At 38.4% G+C, this 22500-nt stretch overlaps 1 protein-coding gene across 1 annotated transcript in view; it reads left to right on the top strand.

Moving 5' to 3' along the window:
- Positions 1-22500, top strand: part of LOC143024607 (epidermal retinol dehydrogenase 2-like) — a 130357-nt gene that overhangs the window by 91387 nt on the left and 16470 nt on the right. Inside the window, exons 5-7 of the mRNA XM_076183465.1 lie at positions 9264-9425; positions 10174-10256; positions 11680-11796. Of these exons, the coding sequence (XP_076039580.1) occupies positions 9264-9425; positions 10174-10256; positions 11680-11796 (362 nt within the window). The remainder of the gene's footprint in view (positions 1-9263; positions 9426-10173; positions 10257-11679; positions 11797-22500) is intronic.

Here is a 22500-nt window from a genome sequence, read left to right as displayed (position 1 = left end):
TAGCCGGATAAAAGTGCTCCGGAGTTCTCCGTAAACCTCTTAACACCTCAGAGGTGAAGAGTCCACCTCCTCCTCTCCTCCTCCTCCTGCTCCTCCTCCTCCTCCTCCTCCTCTTGTTCCTCCTCCCCCTTCTTCTTCTTCTTTTCTTCTTCTTTGTCTTCTTCTTTTCTTCTTCTTCTTCTTCCTCTTCTTCTGCGTTTTCTTCTTCTTCTTTTCTTCTTCTTCTTCTTCTTCTTCCACCTCCTCCTTCTCCTCCGCCTCTTCCTCCTCCTCCTCCTACTCAAGACGGCGCCACATTGTCCCACCTCGTTACAACGCGCGGTTATCTCCTACGGGAGGAGGAGGCGGAGGAGGAGGACCATCCGGCCTCAGCCTCCTTCTGCAGGAGGTTCCTGTGCTAGCTTCACCTAGACCTCGCCCCCTCCTCCTACTCCTCCTCCCTCCTCTTCCTCCTCCTTCTCTTCCTCCTCCAACCCCTTCACTCTCCTCTGCCTTCTGCTCCTCCTCCTCCTCCTCCAACCCCTTCACCCTCCTCTGCCTCCTCCTCCTCTTCCTCCTCCCCTTCCTCCTCCTCCTCCTCCTCCTCTTCCTACAGTTAGCTATTGTAGAATAAGATAAAGACCTTGGTGTTATGATCTCAAACCAAGCAAACAGTGTTCGGAGGTTATTAGAACTACAAACAAATTAACTGGAGTTATAGGATGAGCTTTCGAGTTTAGGACTGAAGAAATGATTCTTAAACTCTATAATGCCCTAGCCCGGCGTAACCTAAAATACTGTGCTGGTCTCCATACTGCAAGAAGGATATACAAAAATTAGAAAAGCTACGACGCAGAGTAACAAAACTCATTCCAAGGTTGAGGAACAAGTCGTACGAAGAGCGCTTAAGGGAATTTAATTTGTTTATTTTCTCGAAAAGGAGAATGGGAGGGGGCACCTAACTGAGGTCTTCAAAATTAATCAAAGGAATTGAAAAATAGGATGTGGAAAAGTATTCTAAAATTGACACCCCCAACGTAACTAGGACTAATGGATACAAGATTGTCGGTAAATGTCTTCAAACAGACTTGGCCAAATACTCTTTCTTCAGTCGCGTTGTTAATACATTGAATGGTCTACCGTCCAACGTCATTGATTGTTCCACTGTAGAGTTGTTCAGAACACGTCTCGACATTTACTTAACTACAAATGCCCGACCAGAATTATTTTACTTCAAGATAGATTTAGATTAAGTAACGAAACAGCCTCGTGGTGACCAATTGGTCTGTTGCTGTTCGTTTGCCCTCCACGTAACTCTACGTAACTCCACGTAACTCCTCCCTCCCTCCCCCTCCCTCCCTGACCCTTTCGCCTGAATGAAAATGGCCTGACGGTAGCCAGAATAAAGACAACGATTTTATGAAACTAAGTGTGACGTCAGAGTAATAACAGTGACGTCACAGTAATAAGAGTGTCCGGGCAGTAATAGCAATAGTCTCATTACCATCATTATACTGTTTTGCTATCATCATATCTACCTTTGTAATTATAAGGTTTGTGAATGATAATTGGTTGCATCTCTTTGTTCCACTTATGAAGGAATCCTGCAGCTTAGATCCGAGTATAGGCGGGAGTGAAATAATGTTAGAGAGGGTTAGAAAAGGTCATTAGACGCCAAAATAAGGTCATAGAGATTATATTTATTATTGTCTTAAAGAAGGTCATTTAGGGTAAGTTAAGGTCGGAAGGGGCAAATAAGGTCAAGAAAGGTTGAATAAGGTCAGGAATTTTAAGATAAGGTCAGGGGAGGTTACTTGACGTGACAGAGGGTAGTACATAATCCCAGAAAGCTAAATATCACCTGGGAATTAACTGTCAGTATCCTGTCCTGAAGAGAGAGGGACCTGTTGATTGCGTCGGTCTGTGCTCGAGAAGCGGTCAACCTCTTGCGGTCAAATGTCGGTTTCACCTGTCGACCGCCAGGGTTGCGTGCGTCGAGCCAGGAAGTGGCGAACGAAGTCGATCGAGTCTCCGGCCCAAGAGGACTTCGTTCTTCTTCATCGTTTGGTTATGTCATTATCGAAGTCGAAGATTGTTTGAGAGCCCTCTTTAGTCTTCTTGGTCATTTGGTTATGTCATCATCGAAGTCAGAGATTGTCTTTGGTCTTCTTCATCGTTTGGTTATGTCATCATCGAAGTCGAAGATTGTTTGAGATCCCTCTTTAGTCTTCTTGGTCATTTGGTTATGTCATCATCGAAGTCAGAGTTTGTTTGAAAGTCCTCTTCGGTCTTCTTCGTCGTTTGGTGATTCCATCATCGAAGTCAAAGTTTATCTGAAAGTCTTCTTTAGTCTTCTCCATCGTTTGGTTATGACGTCATCGAAGTCAGAGCTTGTTTGACAGTCCTCTTGGGTCTTCTTTGTCTGGTTATGCAAGAGGTCACCAAACCCGTGACCCGTGACCCGCGAGGTCAGTTCATCCGACCAGCCCCCGTACTATACATGTAATGTTCTTTTTTTTAGATAATATTTTTTTTCTAGAATCTACATGTGTATTCACTGTATTGTATTGAGCAAAAAGATATGCGGCCCGTAGTCGTTATCATCTCAAATATCTGGCCCGCTGTAAAAAAAAAAAAAAAAAAAAAAAACCTCTGGGTTATGTCATTACTGAAGTCGAGCTTGTTTGAGAATCCTCTTCCTCTTCGGTTTCGTATATCTTGAGGAGGAAGATAGAGAGAAAGATAAGAGATAATCCTCTTCAATGTGTGTGTGTGCGTGTGTATGTGTGTTTGTGTGTGTGTGTGTGTGTGTGTGTGTGTGTGTGTGTGTGTGTGTGTATTCACCTTGGTCTTTGGATCACGTGCTGGGCTCGTGATCGACAGCTATTCCCTCCCAGAAGAGAACTCAGAACTCGTATGACCGATCTATGGGTGATGCTGTGACCTTACACGCACACACACACCCAACTCCCCGCCCACGAGAGTTGGAGTAACGACTCGAGGCGCAGCGATACTGAATTTTTTCAGCCCTGGGCAGGATTCGAACCCGGACCGCCGTAGTGATAATCAGTCAGGGTGTGTGTGTGTGTGTGTGTGTGTGTGTGTGTGTGTGTGTGTGTGTGTGTGTGTGTGTGTGGGCATAAACCCAGTCTTGGCGTTTGTAGGTAGGTTTGAATTACTTAAACATATATACATATACACTCCTCCATTAAAGACAAATACACAGCCTACAAAATCGACGACCGGTTATTAAATGAAATAAAGAAAATATACATAAGATTCACTGGAACGGGGTATGATATCAAGTTCTCAATTCATTACAGAAATAAAAAGATTTGGAACTTCATTAGTCTTTTATTTTTTATTATTATTATTATTATTACTATTTTTTTTTTTTTACAAATTTAGACGTAATGGAAGTTGCCAACTCACCATTGATGTAAATAACATAAGAACAACAATGCAACATATCTCTCGAAGACTATTAATGCATCTTCTAAACTCTTCCATCAGACAACAAAGATATCACGTTGCAACACATTGTCGGGTCAACAAAAATACACCATTTCATCGATAAAAAGACATTATTTAGAGAAAATTAACTATATTAAGAGAAGACAACCGATCACCAACCAGCAAGAAAAAAAAAAACATTAAAGATTATTTTCTGATAATCTTCTGAGGCACTCAAGTGGCGTAATCGGTAGCGTGCTGATCTCCCATCCGCCAAGTTGTGGTTTCGAATCCCGCACTTCTCACTCCCAGCAGTGCCTGTGACCTGCCCCAGCAGTCCAATCACATGATAGGGCAACAGTGATGGTTTCGGCCGCAGCTAATCAGCGCCTCCTGCCGTAGGCTCTTCATCACAACATTAAGTGATTTCTCTTGATGATGTTGTAATGGTTGAACGAAACGTCGCCATTAATAATGGGGGTCTCCTCTAGTCCTTGAGAGGAAAATTAAGATAATTACAAAAAAAAAAACAGAGAAGATTAATAGATAAGACAGTTTCTGTCCAGCTCGACAGGATATACATACGTACATGCATACATACATACATACACACACACATACATACACACACAAACATACACATATCCTGGTTACATCCATTTATAGGACAACAATGTAAGCCAAGAGTGGACAGGGTCTGAATCTGTTAGAGAGGAAGAGAGAGAGAGAGAGGCGGGGGAGGATGCACGTGCCTCTTCTTACCTCTTTGTCGCGCCGCTCAACGAGACGACAACGACGACGACGATGACGGTTACGCTTCAATTAGGTTACGCCCACGAAAACATCCATTCTTCGTAAGAACAAGAAGGATTTTTACACAACTAAAAAAGGCGTTCCTAGCTCGAAAGGCCTCTCTATCGACCAAACTCACTTACTCAGAGAAACAAAATCGTTTGCCTTCAAGTTTAAATATGTCGACTAATACGTCACCGAATTCAAGGTATTGAAGCTTATGCAAGGTAGGCGACTCGATCGGCCCAGCTACCTCCGTGCTTGTGTAAGGTCCTGTCAGGAACATAGCTGTCTGGAGTCTGTGATATGTAAGGCAGCATCCTTTTCGTAACGTGCTGAGCAAGGGCGTGGCTGCTGGATCTTACAAGAAGATTGGAAAACAAGTAATATTGTAATATAATGGCAATGATGATAATGATAACAATGATGATAATAATAACAATGATGATGATAATGATAATAGTAATAATAATAATGATAATAGTAATAACTATTATAATAAATATAATGATAATAATAGTAATAATAACTATAATAATAGTAATAATAGCAACAACAATAATAATGATAGTAGTAATAATAATTACAATAAGAATGATAATAGCAATAATAATGATTATAGTGAAAATAATAGTAATAATAATAATGGCAATAACAATAATAGTAATAGTAATACAATATAAACGAAATCTCGGTTGTACTGCCTCATACTTGTTTCTTCGATGGCCTTGCAGCATCATAATGCAGCATCATAATGATAATGAATTCGTTATCACGAAGGTCAGTGAGATCGCTTTCTCGGTTCATAGAAAAATCACGAACGAGAGGACGCTTTTGACAATTAATTATTACTCTGCACACAATAACAGAATGAAGAGCAGATTTGCCATACGGATTTCATTAAGAACAAAAGAATGAAGGAGACTGCAAGAGACCATAAGGCCTACACTAGGCAGCTCCGTATCTATCACCACCTGTCATCCCCATCCATAAAGTTGTCTAATCGTTTCTTAAAACAACTGATATTTTCTGCGCTTACGAAACGATTAGACAACTTTATGGATGGGGATGACAGGTGGTGATGGATACGGAGGTGCCTAGTGTACGCCTTATGGTCTCTTGCAATCCCATTCTGTCTAAGCCAGTTACCATCAGCATAATTCGTGAACGTCAGCTACGGTTAAATGGACTTGTGACAAGTTCCCCTGATGGTGATCTTACTCGTAGTGTTCCTGTCTCTCCAGATTAGACTCTCGAGGGAGGAGACGTCCACAGAATTGATGACTATGAGCAAGTGGATCGCGCCTGTCGAGAATTGTTTGGAGTGGGATAAGAGGGTGACTGCATGGAAGCCGAGATGAATTACATCGCCAAGGTCTTCACTGAGCTCTGTTCTCCAGGGCCTACGCCAGGAGACGCTGAGTAGCTGCGGCCGAAGCCGTCATCTTTGCCCCATGATGCCATTAGACTACTGGGGCAGGTAGTAAACAGTCACTATTGTTGAATCGTAGAGGAGTGCAGGACTCGAACCTAAAGCTAAGCTAATGCGAGACCAGCACGCTTCCGATTATGCCATCAGTGTACATGTTCTATAGGAAAAGGATTTAAAGATGACCAGGAGATTCAACACAAATGAAGAGGAAGAAAATTGACAACAGTGAGTTTCTGTCCGTCTCTAACACACACGGATGAATTAAGACAAATATCTACAAGAGCAAAGGCTGAAAATCACGTATACCACAGGAACCCGAGAACATAAGAATGAAAGAGACCATAAGGCCTACACTAGGCAGTTCCATGTCCTTTACCATGTATCATCCCCATCTATAAAATTATCTAACCTCTTATAACAACCAATAGTGTTAGCGCTCACTACATGATTATTAAATCTATTCCAGATATTGACTATTTCGCACTTAGATTTAATATTGTTCAGAACAAGAAGATGAACATAGTTGAATTAAATGAGAACAGCCTGATTTACAAAGGATTACAAAAGTGGAGCATGCCGACAGGAGACCTTTTGGTCCATATCTAGGCCGGATGCGAAAAAAAATCATAATAGTAATAAATGAATACATAAAAACTATAATAATGTAAATACCCTGTGGCAGTTGTTCATTAGGAAGTTACTAAGGAGAAACCGGCTGAGCAAAAGACGGACAAATGAGCACAAAAGTGACACCAGAGCCTCTGGTTAGCCTATTACCACAGCCGATGGCGGGTGACACGCACCCTACTACCTGGCATCATACTTGGGTAAGCGCGTTGGTTGTAGATTTGGTTAAAATCACCAGCCTCGTACTTTGCAGATCAAAGCAAAACAACCCCGTTCAGAAGCAAAGAATTAGTGCTCTAGAGTCTAGACAATCATCGTTGAACGATAATCAATCGCACCGGGTAAACACGTTAGTGATCCAATGAACAGATTTGGCACCATCGGATCGGAACAAAAGAGAAGTGGTGCAACAAGGACTCGACAATAGGAGGCAAATAATTGAATCTTCATACATCACCTCACATCCGCGCAGTAACCATCAAATTGGGTTTATTAGATCAACCGAAACAGTGAGTTACGAACAATCGATACTCCAGCAAGTGGAGAGGAAAGGGTCGGAGGACGAAAGGAGACCGCGGAAGAAGGAGGTCGTCTGGGGACGTGGAATAAGATGAGGGATCACTATAAACCCACTATCGGAGAAATAATAACGGAAGTACAGGGAAACTGTTAGCGGTCAACAAAATAATGTCAAGAGCGGTCGGACAAAATACCACCAACTGTCCTTCCTTGACCCAACCATTTCAAGGGCATGTAACCTGAGTCCCCCCACTTTCCCCCATCCCCTGTTATGTACCCCTCACTTCCTCATATATACTTGTGCCTTAACTTCTTGTAAGCATTCTGCAGAAGAGGACTACAGATATTAGTCGAAATATACAGTTTCCCTGTACTTCCGTTATTATTTCTCCGATAGTAGGTTTATAGTGAACTTTTACAAATGTGTTATAACATACTAATTTCCAAGATGAGGGATGTTTTCGATTCGTATGTATCCTGGAGAAGTCCTGGTAAGGTCGAAGTGTCAGTAAATGAAACTTCATTTGTTTGCTGTGTGTACCTTAATACCCTGCCATTCATCTGTTTTCCATACATTACACACACGCGCGCGCAGATACACACACATACACACACACACACACACAAACACACACACACACAAACAAACAAACACACACAGATACACACTTTCACACGCACGGCTCGACGGCGCAGTGGTATCGTTCGCGAAAGATAATCCAGAGGTCCGAATTCGATTCCCGCTCAGGGCTGAAATAACTTTAGTATCGCTGCAGAGGATGGGTTAAGGGAGTTAGTGAAGAAATTTGGGAAGGCATGCGGTAAGAGAAAGTTAAAGGTAAATGTAGATAAAAACAAAGTGATAAGATGTACAAGGGGAGAGGGTGGCAGTAAGTTGTAAGTCTTAAAGGAGAGAGGATGGAGGAAGTGGATAACTTTAGGTATTTGGAGTCGCATGAAGCAGGAAAATGAGGAATGGAGGTAGAGGTAAATTGTAGATTGAGAGAAGCAGGTAAGTACCTTGGGGGGTGAAAACGTGTCATGAGAAATAGACATCTGGGAATGGATGCAAAGAGGAGATTGTATGAAGGGGTGATTATACCGACAGCTATGTATGGGGCAGAGACTTGGAATTTAAGAGAAACAGGGAGGAAATTTTTAATGTATTTGAGATTAAATGTCTGAGAAGTATGGTAGGGGTTTAATATGTGTGTATGTATTATATGGGTTGGATAGAGTGAGAAACGAGGAGGTGAGGAGGAGAACGGTAGGTGGAAAAGGAATTGCGAGATAGGGTTGATGAAAGAGCATTGGGGTGGTTTGGACACATGGGAAGAATAAGTAAAGAAAGATTAGTAAAAGAGGTGCGCAAGGCAGAGGTGGAGTGAATATGAGGGGGCAACCGAGGATGAGATGGATAGATGGGGTGAATGGGGCGTTAAGCAGGAGGGGAATGTCTGTTGAGCAAAGAAAGGGAGAAGGCAGGAGATATTGTTATGCAAGGAAGGGAGGTGCGGAGGATGGTGGGGGGTGGTAGGGGATGGTTATGTATGATATTTTGACGCATCCCAAAGGGATTTCTCCCTGTCTTCTCTTTGTCTACATGAAGGGACGGAGAGGGGGGTCGTCGATTAAGTGAAGCGGCCTTGAGTGAAAGCAGCAACGGCTGCAACAGCACTGTAGGAGAGAGGGCAAACGCAGAGTATGGGATCCAATGTATCTAACGTTTCGCCCAGCAGGGCTTCTTCAGAAGCGAAACGTTAAATACATTGGATCCAATTCCCTGTGTTTGGCCTCTCCTCTAAAGCGGTCTTGTTGTGGATGCACTGTGTCTCGCTACATTGCCTCTGACCCAGAGCAGTGGGCGGGATACAGGGATGACCCGTCATCCACGAGGAGCTAAGATGAGATGGGGGAGGGTGGTGGAGGGGAGTGGAGTGGGTGGGAGTAGGTACGTGCCTGTGACTTGGCTACCTCCCTTATTAGGGGGAAAAAGGTCTTGGTATATATAGATCGATGCACTGCGAACCGGTAACCCAGCTCTCGTGGGCAGAGTTGTGTGTGTTTGTGTGTGTCACATTATGCATAGATCGGGTATATATGATCTGGGAGGGTAATAACTGTCGATCACGAGTCCAACACGTGATCCAAGACCATGGTGACTGTCAAGCACACACACACATTATTGTTATTATCATTATTATTATTTATTTATTTATTTTGATTTTAACTTTTTTCTCTCTTTGAAATATGTGGCTATTAAATAGATTTTTTCTATCTATACTCCACTGTTCCTCTTCTCTATTTCCTCTCTTCTCCATTCGATTCTTCTTCCTATTTTTCTTCTCTTCCTCCTCCAACATTCCCTTGACCTTTCATCTCTCTCTCTCTTTTTTTTTTCTTTTTCTTTTTTTTTTACATCGAAAGTGATCAACCCACGTTCCGTTTTCTTCCGTTGCAGTTGGCCAAGGCCTTCCTACCAGAGATGCTGTCCGCGGACAAGGGCCACATTGTGACCGTGGCCTCCCTGGCCGGTATGGTCGGAGTCAACAAACTCACCGACTACTGCGCCTCAAAGTTTGCTGCCGTCGGCTTCGATGAGACGCTAAGAACTGAACTGATGGTGAGTAATTTACCGCAACACACAGTAAAAATAGATAAATAGATTAAATAGATAAATAAATAAAACAAATAAATAAATAGATGATATATATATATATATATATATATATATATATATATATATATGTATATGAGAGAGAGAGAGAGAGAGAGAGAGAGAGAGAAAGCACACACGAGACTCGTCGTTTGAAGCTTATTTCTACGTTTCGAACCCTGTTCGGGGGTTCGTCTACATGGTAATGACGGGTTCGAAACGTAGGAATAAGGTGCAAACGACGAGTCCAGTGTATGCTTTACTTTCTTAAAAAAATCCTGAACTCCATCTATTCATGTATATATGTATATATATATATATATATATATATATATATATATATATGTATATATATGTATATATATATATATATATATATATATATATATATATATTTATTTATATAAATATGTATATATAAATATGTATATATATATATATATATATATATTGATATTAAAGATAAATTTTGATAACTGGAAACAGAGACGAGATAATGAGAGTAATTCCTGTTCTGTATATTACAGCTAGGAATGGTCACATTTGGTCAAAGGATGATAATAATGTTGACCTCGGGTCATGTGATAGCGAAACCTGTGGGTGTGGCCTCGTGACTTTATTATTATTATTATTATTATTATCATTATTATTATAATTATTGATTTATTTTATTTTATTTTATTTATTTTACCCATGAGCGTTGTTCTTACTGCAGGTCGAAGGTCGAAAGGGCGTACACACGACGTTGGTATGTCCTTACTACATCGACACAGGCATGTTCGACGGCGTTTCCTCCAGGTAAGCTCAAGTGATGCCGCTTAGGTAGTTAGTTAAGGTTTATTCAACAATATGAAATACAATTTAGACATACATATATACAAAATTTTTACAAAATTAGTAGTTGAAAAGGGAGAGCGTGAAGCAAAGCTTATGGGGAGTTGCTCTCCCTTTACGGGAAAAAAAAATATATTTATTTTTGTTACATGTAAGTATGATACATACATACACATCTACACACATATATACACATATATACATATATACACACACACACACAATGAGATGCGACACGACGCCCGCTAACTCCGACCTCACGTAGGAATCGGGGTCACGTGCGAGCATCGCATCTTGTGGGGGTCAGGTGAGACATGAGAGGTCAGGTTAGCGTACGGTCTATTGCAGTATCAAATTCCGCTGTGAAATGACCTTTCATGGTATGATTTTAACCTGAGTGCTCTTTATTATCATCTAATCTAACCAACTTAACCTAACTTTATGAACCTAACCTAACCTACCAAGCCTAACCTAACCAACCTAACATAACCTACCTTGCCTAACGTAACCAACCGAACATAACATAACCAACCCTAACATAACCCAACCTAAACTTACCTAATGCACATCAGAGGGTATGGCTGGCCCACCCCGCCACCACGAATCAGATCGCCCAATGTGTGTTAGATTGGGTTAAGTTAGGTTAAGTTAGGTTAGGTTAAGTTAGGTTAGGTTAAGTTAGGTTAAGTTAGGTTGAGTTAGGTTAGGTTAAGATAGGTTAAGTTGAGTTATGTTAGGTTAATTCAGGTTAGGTTAAGTTAGGTTAGGTTAAGTTAGGTTAGATTAAGGTAGATTAGGTTAAGATAGGTTAGGTTAAGTTAGGTTAGGTTAAGTTAGATTAAGGTAGGTTAGGTTAAGGTAGGTTAGGTTGAAATAGATTAGGTTAGGTTTGGTTAGGTTAGGTTTGGTTAGGTTAGGTTAAGTTAGGTCAAGTTAAGTGCAAATCATTAATGATACTTCAGTGTTCAACATTATTCAATTTGTTTTGTTGTCCTGTAACACACATCACCTGATGTGCATTAGGTTGGGTTATGTTAGGTTAGGTTGTTTTAGTTAGGTTACATTAGGTTCGTTTAATTGTAATTCATTGAAAATATATCATTATTCAATATTATTCAATTTATTTTTATCCTCCTGTAGTATCAAGTTCTTAGAACGGAGGTAGAGTGCACACCGTAAATGACCTGGTAGACCACATGTTAAAGTAGCACCAATTATGATCACCTTACTATCGACATTCACCTTCAGCTTCCACTTCTAATTCCTCTCTCAAAATATGCCAGTTACACACACACACACATACATACACTTTAGCATTCACCAAGGAAAATAATTTAGTAGAGGAGAGAGAGGTAGAGTATAATCTTGGATTGTATGTTTCTTTCAGATTGATGCCAATCCTGAAACCCGAGTTTGTGGCAAACAGCATAGTAGACGGCACATTGTGCAATGAATATGTAATCATCCTGCCTTGGTACTCCCGCTTCCTTGTCCTCCTGAAGCTGTAAGTTTGGGACTGTGGTAACAGATGCAGATCTTTTCTGCAATCACAGTCTGAGTATGGTAGAGGGTTAATGGTTGCCTTAGATTGGAAAAAAAGAGGAGGAACTATAGTCTGTGAGTTCCAAGGAGTCTGCTCAGGGTCTGGCATACATTATGTCAAATCAACTTTAGTACATGTCTCTCTGTCATTTCTGATCTATGTGTTGTATGAAATTATTTTATTTTTATAGTCTATGTGTAGTAAAGGAAGCTTTATAATACAATGAGTATCGCTTTTTAAGATTATAACAATGATTACCTATGTCTCATCTCACCAGTCTCACCTGTGACACCTCTGTGTGGCAACATGGGAAAAAAAACACCGCCAGATGCCATAGAATTTATTCAGATCATTGTTATAATCCTAAAAAGTGATACTCATTGTACTCTACAATTTCCTTTACTTTATACAGAATATAGAAAAAAAAACAATTTCAGATACAGATAAATGGGAAATAAGAGAGAGAGAGAGAGAGAGAGGCATGTGCACTTAGGTCTCTTAATCCAACACTTGCCAACTGCCACTTGTGCAGACGTTTGGACCCAGGACATAAACCCACTTTGGGTTTTGGCCCAAGACATAAAACACCACCAAATTCCGAAGCGAGTTTATGTCCTGGCCCCAAACATCTGCACAAGTGGTAGTTGGCAAGTGTTGTATTAAGAGACCTAAGTGTACTAAGGCTGATTTGGCAGAATGGCTAGTAGTAGCCTAAATCACAACTTATGCCACACTGTGAAGAAACTCTTTGGAGTAAACTGACTATAGGATTGATAGAGTTGAAAGAAGGGGGCTAGCAAGGCTGGTAGGAAGGAAGACCTCATGTCCTTACCTGCTCATGGGTCTTGAAGCACAATGAAGAAATGAAATAGTTTCTTGATATGGGGAAGTTCATATGAGGGAGTTCAGTGAAGTACAACTGGTAAGGTAGGGCTGAACAGGTATGGGTAGAGTAGGGTAAGAGAAGTAAAAGATTTTGAGGTATGGTAGAAGGTTGTCGTTAAAAGATGAGAATAAAATAAGTTAAATGATATAGGGTGAGACTAGAGAAGGCATCATAGAAATATAGAGGGACTTAACAAAATAAGCTACTGTACATAGTTTTATATCAAAAGAGATGGGTAGATCAAATAAGAGAGATAGTTCAGTATATCAATTTCAAATGGAGCAAAATTCAGATTCATTTGTTTTGAATGAGAGGATGACAAGTATAGAATTAAGTAGCTTCTTAAGGATGGGATATTTGAAGTATAGTTCATGGAGGAAGTAGCCAGAGAGACAGAAATTTACAGAGCAAAGAGCTGTGCTGATATCAAGCGGCTATTGTAAAAGATAGTTATGGGAGAAAGACTAGAGGAATAAAGAAGCAGTACAAGTATGCACTAAAGAATTAGAAGCTTTATTTCAACTAAATGAGTTTTATTTTTACAGAGTAAACACATGATATTCTTGTTTTAGTCAGATACATATGCTTTAGAAATGTTGCAATAGGAAAGTAAAGCTTAATGCAGATATCCAGCTTTGCTAGTAGATGGTGGCTGAGTATTGTGTGCCTCTGAAGCATGCCAGATGTGGCAGTGTGTTCAAAGCTAGTCAAAAGAAGAGTTCCATATTGAGCTGAGAATAATCAGCAATGCATGAAGATCATTTACTTGCAGAGTGTTCAGTTTGTGCAAATTTGAACTGCAATAAGATTTGATGTTTATATACAATAGTTAGGACAAACTGTACATGGCACAGAGAAATACAGTATTTTAGGTTCATTTTTTTTTTTTTTTTTTTTAAGTTTCAGTATAACCTTTACCTTGGGTGTTAGATTATTCATATTGCCTTTTCAATGTGTTAATACATTTCCAAGATGTTTCAGAGTAAGGTTATGTATTTTATATGTATTACTTGCTTTATAATCATCAAAAGAATAGTTCAAACATTTACGTAAATATATGTTGTTGGCTTAATGACAAAAAGCCTTTTTGGTCTCTCTTCCCCTTCCCCCTCGCACCTGTCTCTCTCTTTCTCCTATCTCTCCTTTATCTATTTCTTTATCGTTCTTCCTATCTTACACTCCCTTCTCTCACACCTTATCTATCTCTTCATCTGTTCTCTTCATGAAGTTTATATAATCTGCAGACACATTTGTATGGCTTTTCATAGACTCCATTTCATCAGTTATGTAAACCAAGAACATTATTGATCCTTGAAGGACTCCACTAGTGACTTTTCTCCATCCTGTCATCTTATTCTTTACTGCTATTATCATGCATTGGCCTTTCAGGAAATCTCTCATGCATTCCAAATGGCTTACTTAAGTCCTTCATTATTCTCAACCTTCCTAGTCAGTAGTTTGTATTTATCTAATTATAGTATACAGGAGAGGAACTGTGCTGATTAGATTTTATCCCTTTTTCTCCAGCCATCATATTCAGTTTGAACTTTGTTTATGGCTTTAGCTTGGGTTATATCACCCTATAGGCTCTTCCAGGACTCTCTGCAGCTGTACAGAAAACTTTTTATTTACATCCTTCAACCATGTAGCTTTCAACTGGTTCTCATGATGTCCACCCATCTCAGTTTAAGAGATATTTTCCATCAATTTTGTCCATTACCTTTCGTGACCTGAACAGCATGGTCTCTTCTTCCTTTTAATGGTGGCAAGTCCAAAGTTTCTAGTTTTTCCTTGTATGCTTTGTCTACAAGGTTGAGAACTGACTCTTTGTTGTTGCCCTTTGTATGTACCTGATTTATTTACCCAATAGTAATATTCAGGAAAGGAGCTAAACTGATGGGGGGTCCTGTATCTTTTACTCCAACTGTCACACCTATTTTTGAATTTGCATATGATTTTAATTTGGGCTATACCAACCTCTAAGCTATTCCAATTGATACATCCATACAGAAAATGGATTTCTTGACATCCTTTAGACTTTTCTCAGTTTATCTCCATAACCTCATGATTCTCTCCTGTCCCAAACTAAGAGCTCTTCTCTATCAGTTTATCTATTCCCTTTAATGAACAGAATATTACTATCAACTTACCTTTATCCCTTCTTTCAGAATTGGCAGGTCCAGGGCTTTTAATCTATCTTCATGCATTTTAACTCTTAAGTGTAGGAACCAATTTAATTGCTACTTGTTTCCTCTCAGTCTTGTTTATAGGATTCGCTTAAGTAGGGACTACATCATATCTACAAATTCTTGTTTAGGGATCTGGCAGTCTGATTAATTCCATTATGTTTTCATCTGTGTAATGAAAAAATATCTGTTCATCAGAAGTCTTTTTATATTTCACCCACAATCTCTCTGATATATCCTTTCAATCCTGTCTATATCTGTCACTTTGTGTGGAAACACCTCTGTATATTCAATTCTAGGTCAGATCAGGCGTTTTATGATTATTTTCATCATTTCATCTCTATAGTGAAAAAACACATTCATGTTTATCATTGTGTTTTAACATGTTTAATTTTTCCTTTGCATACAGGTGATTATGCTCCTTATAGATTATTTGGATCAATTGTAGAATTTCCACATTGAGTGTGCGCTGATCTGTTGTGGTCTGGGGTGCTCCGCCGTCACTCAGGCCATGGTAACTTTTTTTTTTTTTTTTTTTACCTAACCTAATCTAACCTAACCATCAATGCTCCTAAACAGTAAATTGAGTAATTTAAAAGCGTTACCATAACCTGAGTGACAGCACGGAGCGACCACAGACCGCTTCGAACCTTACCGATCAGTGTGTATGTGTGGGAGGGGGAGGTTCTGCAATTGATCCAATTATTCTATAAGATAGAAAGGATAAAGGATAATTAACAGGGATTTGCATGTTTGCATAATGATTAATGATAGAAGGCTGAGTTACCTGTTTGTTGGTCGAAGGTTGGGTAACTATGCAAAGAATATAGGGAGATACATATACATTTACACACACACAAACTCACATACATATATAGGCATGTTGAAGTTTACAAGCACAGCAGTGGTAGCATTGTTCAATTTGTATGAAGTGCTCTCAATATGCCGTATGAGAGACCGAAAGTTGAAGGTCTAGGTATTGATAGATTTTCCAAGGTACACGTTGCTTTACTCGAGACGTCTTTCGACCCAAACAGGGGTCACAAGAACAGTAAGGATATATGGAGCGTGACGGGTGGGATTTTGTACCCACGAAGAATCCCTGGGAGATGATGTAGGTCATAGCTACCCATGGGATGCCATCGAGTTGCCCGTAGGTTGCTGGTGATATTTCTTCATAGATGGGAGCTAAACTTATGGTTGTATGTTGATAGAAGGTTTCCCAAAACGAATAAAAATTATTCAGCCGTTCTTAAAACTCGTAGTCTATTACAAAACTAAAATGACATCCAGCCTCGTCATGAAAAGTAGCTGCCTCCCACAGACAAGCCCATTGCATAAGTAAATCATATATACACTAAATAAACTAAGTAAATCTTATATACTAACTTATATACTAACTTATATATAATTAACTTTGGTGACTGCAGTCACCTTGATCCTCGGTGTATAGGTTCAACTGCTACCACCTTGTCTACAAGGATGACAGCGCATTAACAAGATGGGGCTGTCCTCCGCCACCAATAATATCCGTGGAAATCCACTCACCTGACAACAACTGGAAACACAAACATAAATTCTTAACCATGAACAAGATAAGAAAGAACAAATGATGGCTGAATAATTTTTATTCGTTTAGATAAGCCTTCCATCAACATACTCGTACAACTAAAGCCAGAAGTTTCACTCCCATCTATGGGGAAAACTCACCAGCAGCCTACGGGTAACTCTATGGCGCTCTGTGGGTAGCTACGACCTACATCGTCTACCAGAGATTTTTCGTGGGTACAAAATTCCACCCGTCACGCTTCATGTATTATTACTATTCTTATATTCACGTTATCTTAACTTGTGTAACTTCCAAAGATAACCCTCGGTTGGGTCGAAAGACATCTCAAGTAAAGAAACATGTACCTTGGAAAATCTATCAATACCTTGGCCTTCAACCTTAGTTCTCTCATATGATGTTCATATAAATTGAACAATGCTACCACTGCTGTAGACTTCAATGCCTGCATTCAAAATGGACTCTTCCCAATATACATACATACATACATACATATATACATACATACATACATACATATATATCTATATATATATATATATATATATATATATATATATATATACAGATATATAGTGTGTATTTATATATATATATGTATATATATATATATATAATATATATATATATGTGTGTGTGTATTTACCTAGTTGTATTTTACGGGAAGGGGAGCTATGCTCGTGGTGTCCCGTCTTCATATCTCGTTTTATCTAGACTGTTTTTAAATTCGTGTATCATTTTTGCACACACCACATTTTCATCTAACTTGTTTCCAAACATCTATTATCCTGTGGGGAAAGCTGTTCTTTTTCAGGTCTCTTCTATAACTGTCTTTCTTGATTTTCTTTTCGTGTCCTCTTGTATCTCTACTATCCCATTTCATTAGATCCTCTCTATCAATAGTTTCCATGCCTTTTATGATTCTATAAATAGTTATCAAGTCTCCTCTCTCTCTTCTTTGCTCTAATGCCAGTAGCTCAAGTTTTGCTAGTCTCTCCTCATATGATAGTTCTGAGAGTGTTGGTGCCAATTTCGTAATTGCTCTTTGTATTCTTTCAAGTTTTGTTATATATATTTTTTATACTTGTTGACCAGGTTGTTGCTGCATACTCCAATCTTGGTCTTATCAAAGTAACCAGTATTTTCTTCACCATTTCTTCGTCCACGTATGTAAATGCCACTTTGATTGATTTGATCAAATTATAAGTTTCTCCAAAAATTTTGTTTATATGTTTCTCAGGGGACATATTATTCATAATAATGACTCCCAGGTCCTTCTCATATTCTACTTTTTTCAATTTCTTCCTCTCCCAATTTATATGATCCCACATTTCTTTTTTTGCTTTTTCCAAATTCCATTATACTACACTTGTTAATATTGAATTCCATCTCCCACTTCCTACTCCACTCCCATACTTTATTGAGATCACTCTGTAGTGACTCACAATCTTCTACAGTGTTTACTTTTTCCAACAATTTTGCATCGTACACAAAGAACCTCAAATAAATTTCAGTTCCTTTATCCATATCATTAATATATATAGCAAACATTATTGGGGCCAGAACTCTTCCTTGTGGAACTCCACTAATCACTAATCAAAATTAGATGTGTAAGGCATTTGGGAAAAAAATGACATACTAAATCCAAGGCAATTTGGATTTAGACAAGGACGATCATGTGTAACAAACTTAATGTGTTTCTATTCAAGGCTAATAGATGTAATACAAGAAAGAGATGGATGGGCTGATTATGCATTTCTAGACCTGAAGAAAGCTTTTAATAAGGTGCCACATAAGAAATTGCTAAAGAAATTAGAAACTGCAGGAGGAATACTGGGCAAACTGTTGAAGTGGATGGAAGACTTCTTGCATGAAAAAAAAAAAATGAAAGTGGTGATAAGAGACAAACACTTTAATTGGGATGAAGTGATTAGTGGAGTTCCACAGAGAACAGTCCTGGCCCCAATAATGTTTGCTATATATATTAATGATATGGATAAAGGAATTAAAAGTCATATGAGCTTCTTTGCGGACAATGCAAAATTGTTGAAAAAAGTGAACACTGTAGAAGATAGTGAGTCACTACAGAGTGATTTCAATAAAGTATGGGAATGGAGTAGGAAGTGGGAGATTGAATTCAATATTAAGAAGTGTAGTATAATGGAATTTTGAAAAAGTAAAAAAATATATATATATATTAGTGGGATCATATAAATTGGGAGAGGAAGAAATTAAAAAAAGTAGAAATGAGAAGATCCTGGGAGTCATTATTATGAATAATGTGTCTCAGAACTATCATATGAGGAGAGACTAGCAAAACTTGAGCTACAGACATTAGAACAAAGAAGAGAGAGAGGAGACTTAATAACTATTTATGGAATCATGAAAGGCACAGAAACTATTGATAGAGAGGATTTGATAAAATGGGATAGTAGAGATACAAGAGGACACGGAAAGAAAATCAAGAAAGACAGTTATAGAAGAGACCTGAAAAAAAGAAAAGCTTTCCCCACAGGGTAATAGACGTTTGGAACAAGTTAGATGGAAATGTAGTGTGTGCAAAAACAATACACTAATTTAAAAACAGTCTAGATAAAATGAGATATGAAGACTGGACACCACGATCATAGCTCCCCTTCCCGTAAAATACAACTAGGTAAATACACACACACACACGTCGGATTGACGGCGAAGATTGGAACTCCGGGAAAAAAACACACGCAATTTTCGTGGATTTCAGCGACGATGGAGTACCTATGTTGTATAAGTAGGGAAGGGGAAAGCTCGTGGTGTAGTAGGAAGGTGAAGAAAAATGAGAAGGGGAGGCATTATTGAGGAGAATGGAAGAAAATGAGGAAGGGGACAAACGGGGCTTGGAAGTCAGAAGGGGTGTAAACAAAAGGTGTGCAAACGACACAGCCGATGTCGAACAGGTGAACAAAAGTATTAAGAGTAAGAATATAGATAAAATCAGCTCAATGGAAAGAGGAGATAATTACTTATATACATTTAATGAGTGGGGAGATGACAACCTCCCCCGACTAGTAAGTCTAGAGGAGAAACTAACAAAAATGAACGAAGCATGGGAGGTTAGGTTTAGCCAAGTCGCGCTAGTTACACAAAGAGTTGATACACTGGAAGAACTAAAGAAGGAGAATAAAAACCTACCTAAAGAAATACAAGAATTAAAAAGACAGTTAAGAGAATTAAAGGATGAGAATAAAGAATTAAAGAATATTAATAAAGAGAATAAAGAGTCCATAGCAAAAGAGGTAAGTGGTTGAAAAAAAAGTCCAAGAGAATAACAAAATTGAATTTAGAGATATAGTGAAACAACAGATGAAAGAACAAACTAAGGAGGCAGTTATTAAAGTGATGAGAGAGAAGGAGAATATAGTAAGGGACTTAGTAGATAAAAAAAAAAAACGTATAATTATATTAGGGATGGAAGAGAAGCATAATCCAAATAGGATTGTAAGAGTAAAGGAGGAGAAGGAAAAAGTAAACTAGCCATTAAAGATAGTTCAAGAAGATGAACAAGAAATAGGGAAAGAAACTGAAGAAATATATAGACTAGGGAAATGCAATATAGACAAGACCAGACCAATTAAGGCTAAATTCAGGTCTTAAACGACAGCAATGAATGTCTTATCAAAAGCAGGGAAACTAGCAAAAAGTGAACCGTATAAACAGGTATGAATAAAAAGACAGATGAATAAAGAGGAAAGAGAGGAAGAGAAAAAAATCGAAGCTGAGGGAGTAAACGAGAACAGAACAGAGTCAAAGTGAAATTCTATTGGAGAGTAGTGGACATGAAAGTGAGGAAATGGTTCATAGTAGAGAAAAACAGAAAGGAAACAGAAAACAGGATGGAGGTAACAAAATTTAAAGTTTCTTACACAAATATAGATGGATTAATAACAGGATGGAATGAACTGAATGATTACCTAAAGGTAAAAGTACCGGACATAATGAGAATTGTAGAGATAAAATTAAAAGGTCCATTACCACCCAACAGGGTAGGAAATGGCACACATGATTATTGGATAAGGAACAGAGAAGGAAAACAAGGGGGTGAAGTTATGTTCCTGACTAAGAAGGATATGAATGTGAGGAATGTTACGTATGGAAAGAAAAGAGTAGAAATGACTATAATGGAACTAGAGGACAGGGATGGGAAGAGCAGAAAGTTTGTGGTAAATTATGTGCCTCCTAAAACGGCTTCTTGGGAAGAGAGAGAACACAAGAATATGTTAGAAGACACAAGGATAACACTAAATAAGATAATGGAAGATGGAGGAAGAATAGTTATAATGGGTGACTTTAATTGTAAAGAAATCTGCTGGGAAGAGATGACAGTGAAAGGTGGAGACGACCTATGGGGAAATGTACTACTTGATATGATTATAGAACATACAATGACACAATGGATACAAGAGAATACTAGGTATAGAAATGAGGAAGAACCATCGAGACTGGACCTAATAATCACATCAGAACCTGAAATAGTGGACAAGATTGAATATAAGACACCACTAAGTAAAAGTGACCACATATTAGTTGAACTGGAACTAAATGAAGAAAAATACATGGGAAAAAACAACAATATAGAAAGGGAGGATAGATGTATGATTTTGATAAAATGAATTTTTTCAAAAAGAAGACTGGGAAAGGATACACAAAGAGAAAACAACAGTAGAAGAGAAATGAAAATTTTTGACAAAAATTTATATAGGAGGGGAAAAGTATGTTCCAAGACAAAAACAAGAAAACTGATATGTAAATTGTTGGTACAAGAAAAGATGTAGCAAGTTAAAAGATAAAAGGGATAGTGTGGATAAAATGAAAGAAAGACATAAGACCTGAAAAATAGAAAATATATACTAATTATAGAAATAAATATGTACAAGTGCGCAGAGAAGAAAAGAGAAAATACGAAAAGGATGTCAAAGAAAAATGTAAAGATCAACCAAAACTATTTTATAGATTTGTAAACAAGAAACTGAAAAACAAACAAGAATTAGAGAAACTACGACAAGCAGTTGAATACACAGAGGAAATAGAAATGGCAGAAATTATGAACAAGCATTTTCAATCGGTGTTTACGAGGGAGAACATACAACTTAGAGATATTGAGTGGGAGGAGAAAGTCCCCCCTATGAAAGAGATAGAAGTAACAAGGAAAGAAGTAATGAATCACTTGAGTAATCTCGATTTTAGAAAATTGCATGGACCAGATGAAAAGGCAAATTGGATTTTGAGAGAATGCAGGAACGAACTAACAAAATACATAGCAGTTCATTGAAAGAAGGAAAAGTTCCAGAAGATTGGAAAAGAGCAAATATAGTACCAATATATGAAGGGGGAAACAAGGAAGACCCTACTATCTATAGATTGGTCTCTGTTACGAGTACGGTAGTTAAAACTTGTGAAAGAATTATCAAAGTTAGATGGGTAAGTCATTTGGAAAAAAAAAATTACTAAATCCAAGGCAGTTTGGATTTAGACAAGAAAGATCATGTGTCACAAACTTGATGTGTTTCTATTCAAGACTAATAGATGTAATACAAGAAAGAGATGGATGGGATGATTGTGCATTTCTAGACCTGAAAAAAGCTTTTGGTATGTTGCCACGCAAGAAATTGCTAAAGAAATGTGAAACTGCAGGAGGAATACAAGGCAAACTGCTGAAGTGGATGGAAGACTTTTTGCATGAAAGAAAAATGAGAATGATGATAAGAGACAAACACTTTGATTGGGATGCAGTGATTAGTGGAGTTCCACAAGGAACATTTTTGGTCCCAATAACGTTTGCTATATATATTAATGATATGGATAAAGGAATTGAAAGTTATATGAGCTTCTTTGCGGACGATGCAAAATTGTTGAAAAAAGTGAACACCAAAGAAGATTGTGAGTCGCTACAGAGTGATCTCAATAAAGTATAGGAATGGAGTAGGAAGTGGGAAATGGAATTCAATATTAAGAAGTGTAGTATAATGGAATATGGAAGAAGCAAAAAAAGA

This window comes from Oratosquilla oratoria, chromosome 4, assembly GCF_046742065.1.
Source record: "Oratosquilla oratoria isolate Oo_2021 chromosome 4, ASM4674206v1, whole genome shotgun sequence".
In the NCBI taxonomy this organism is placed as follows: Eukaryota; Metazoa; Arthropoda; class Malacostraca; order Stomatopoda; family Squillidae; genus Oratosquilla; species Oratosquilla oratoria.
This window is presented reverse-complemented; position numbering and strand designations above follow the sequence as displayed.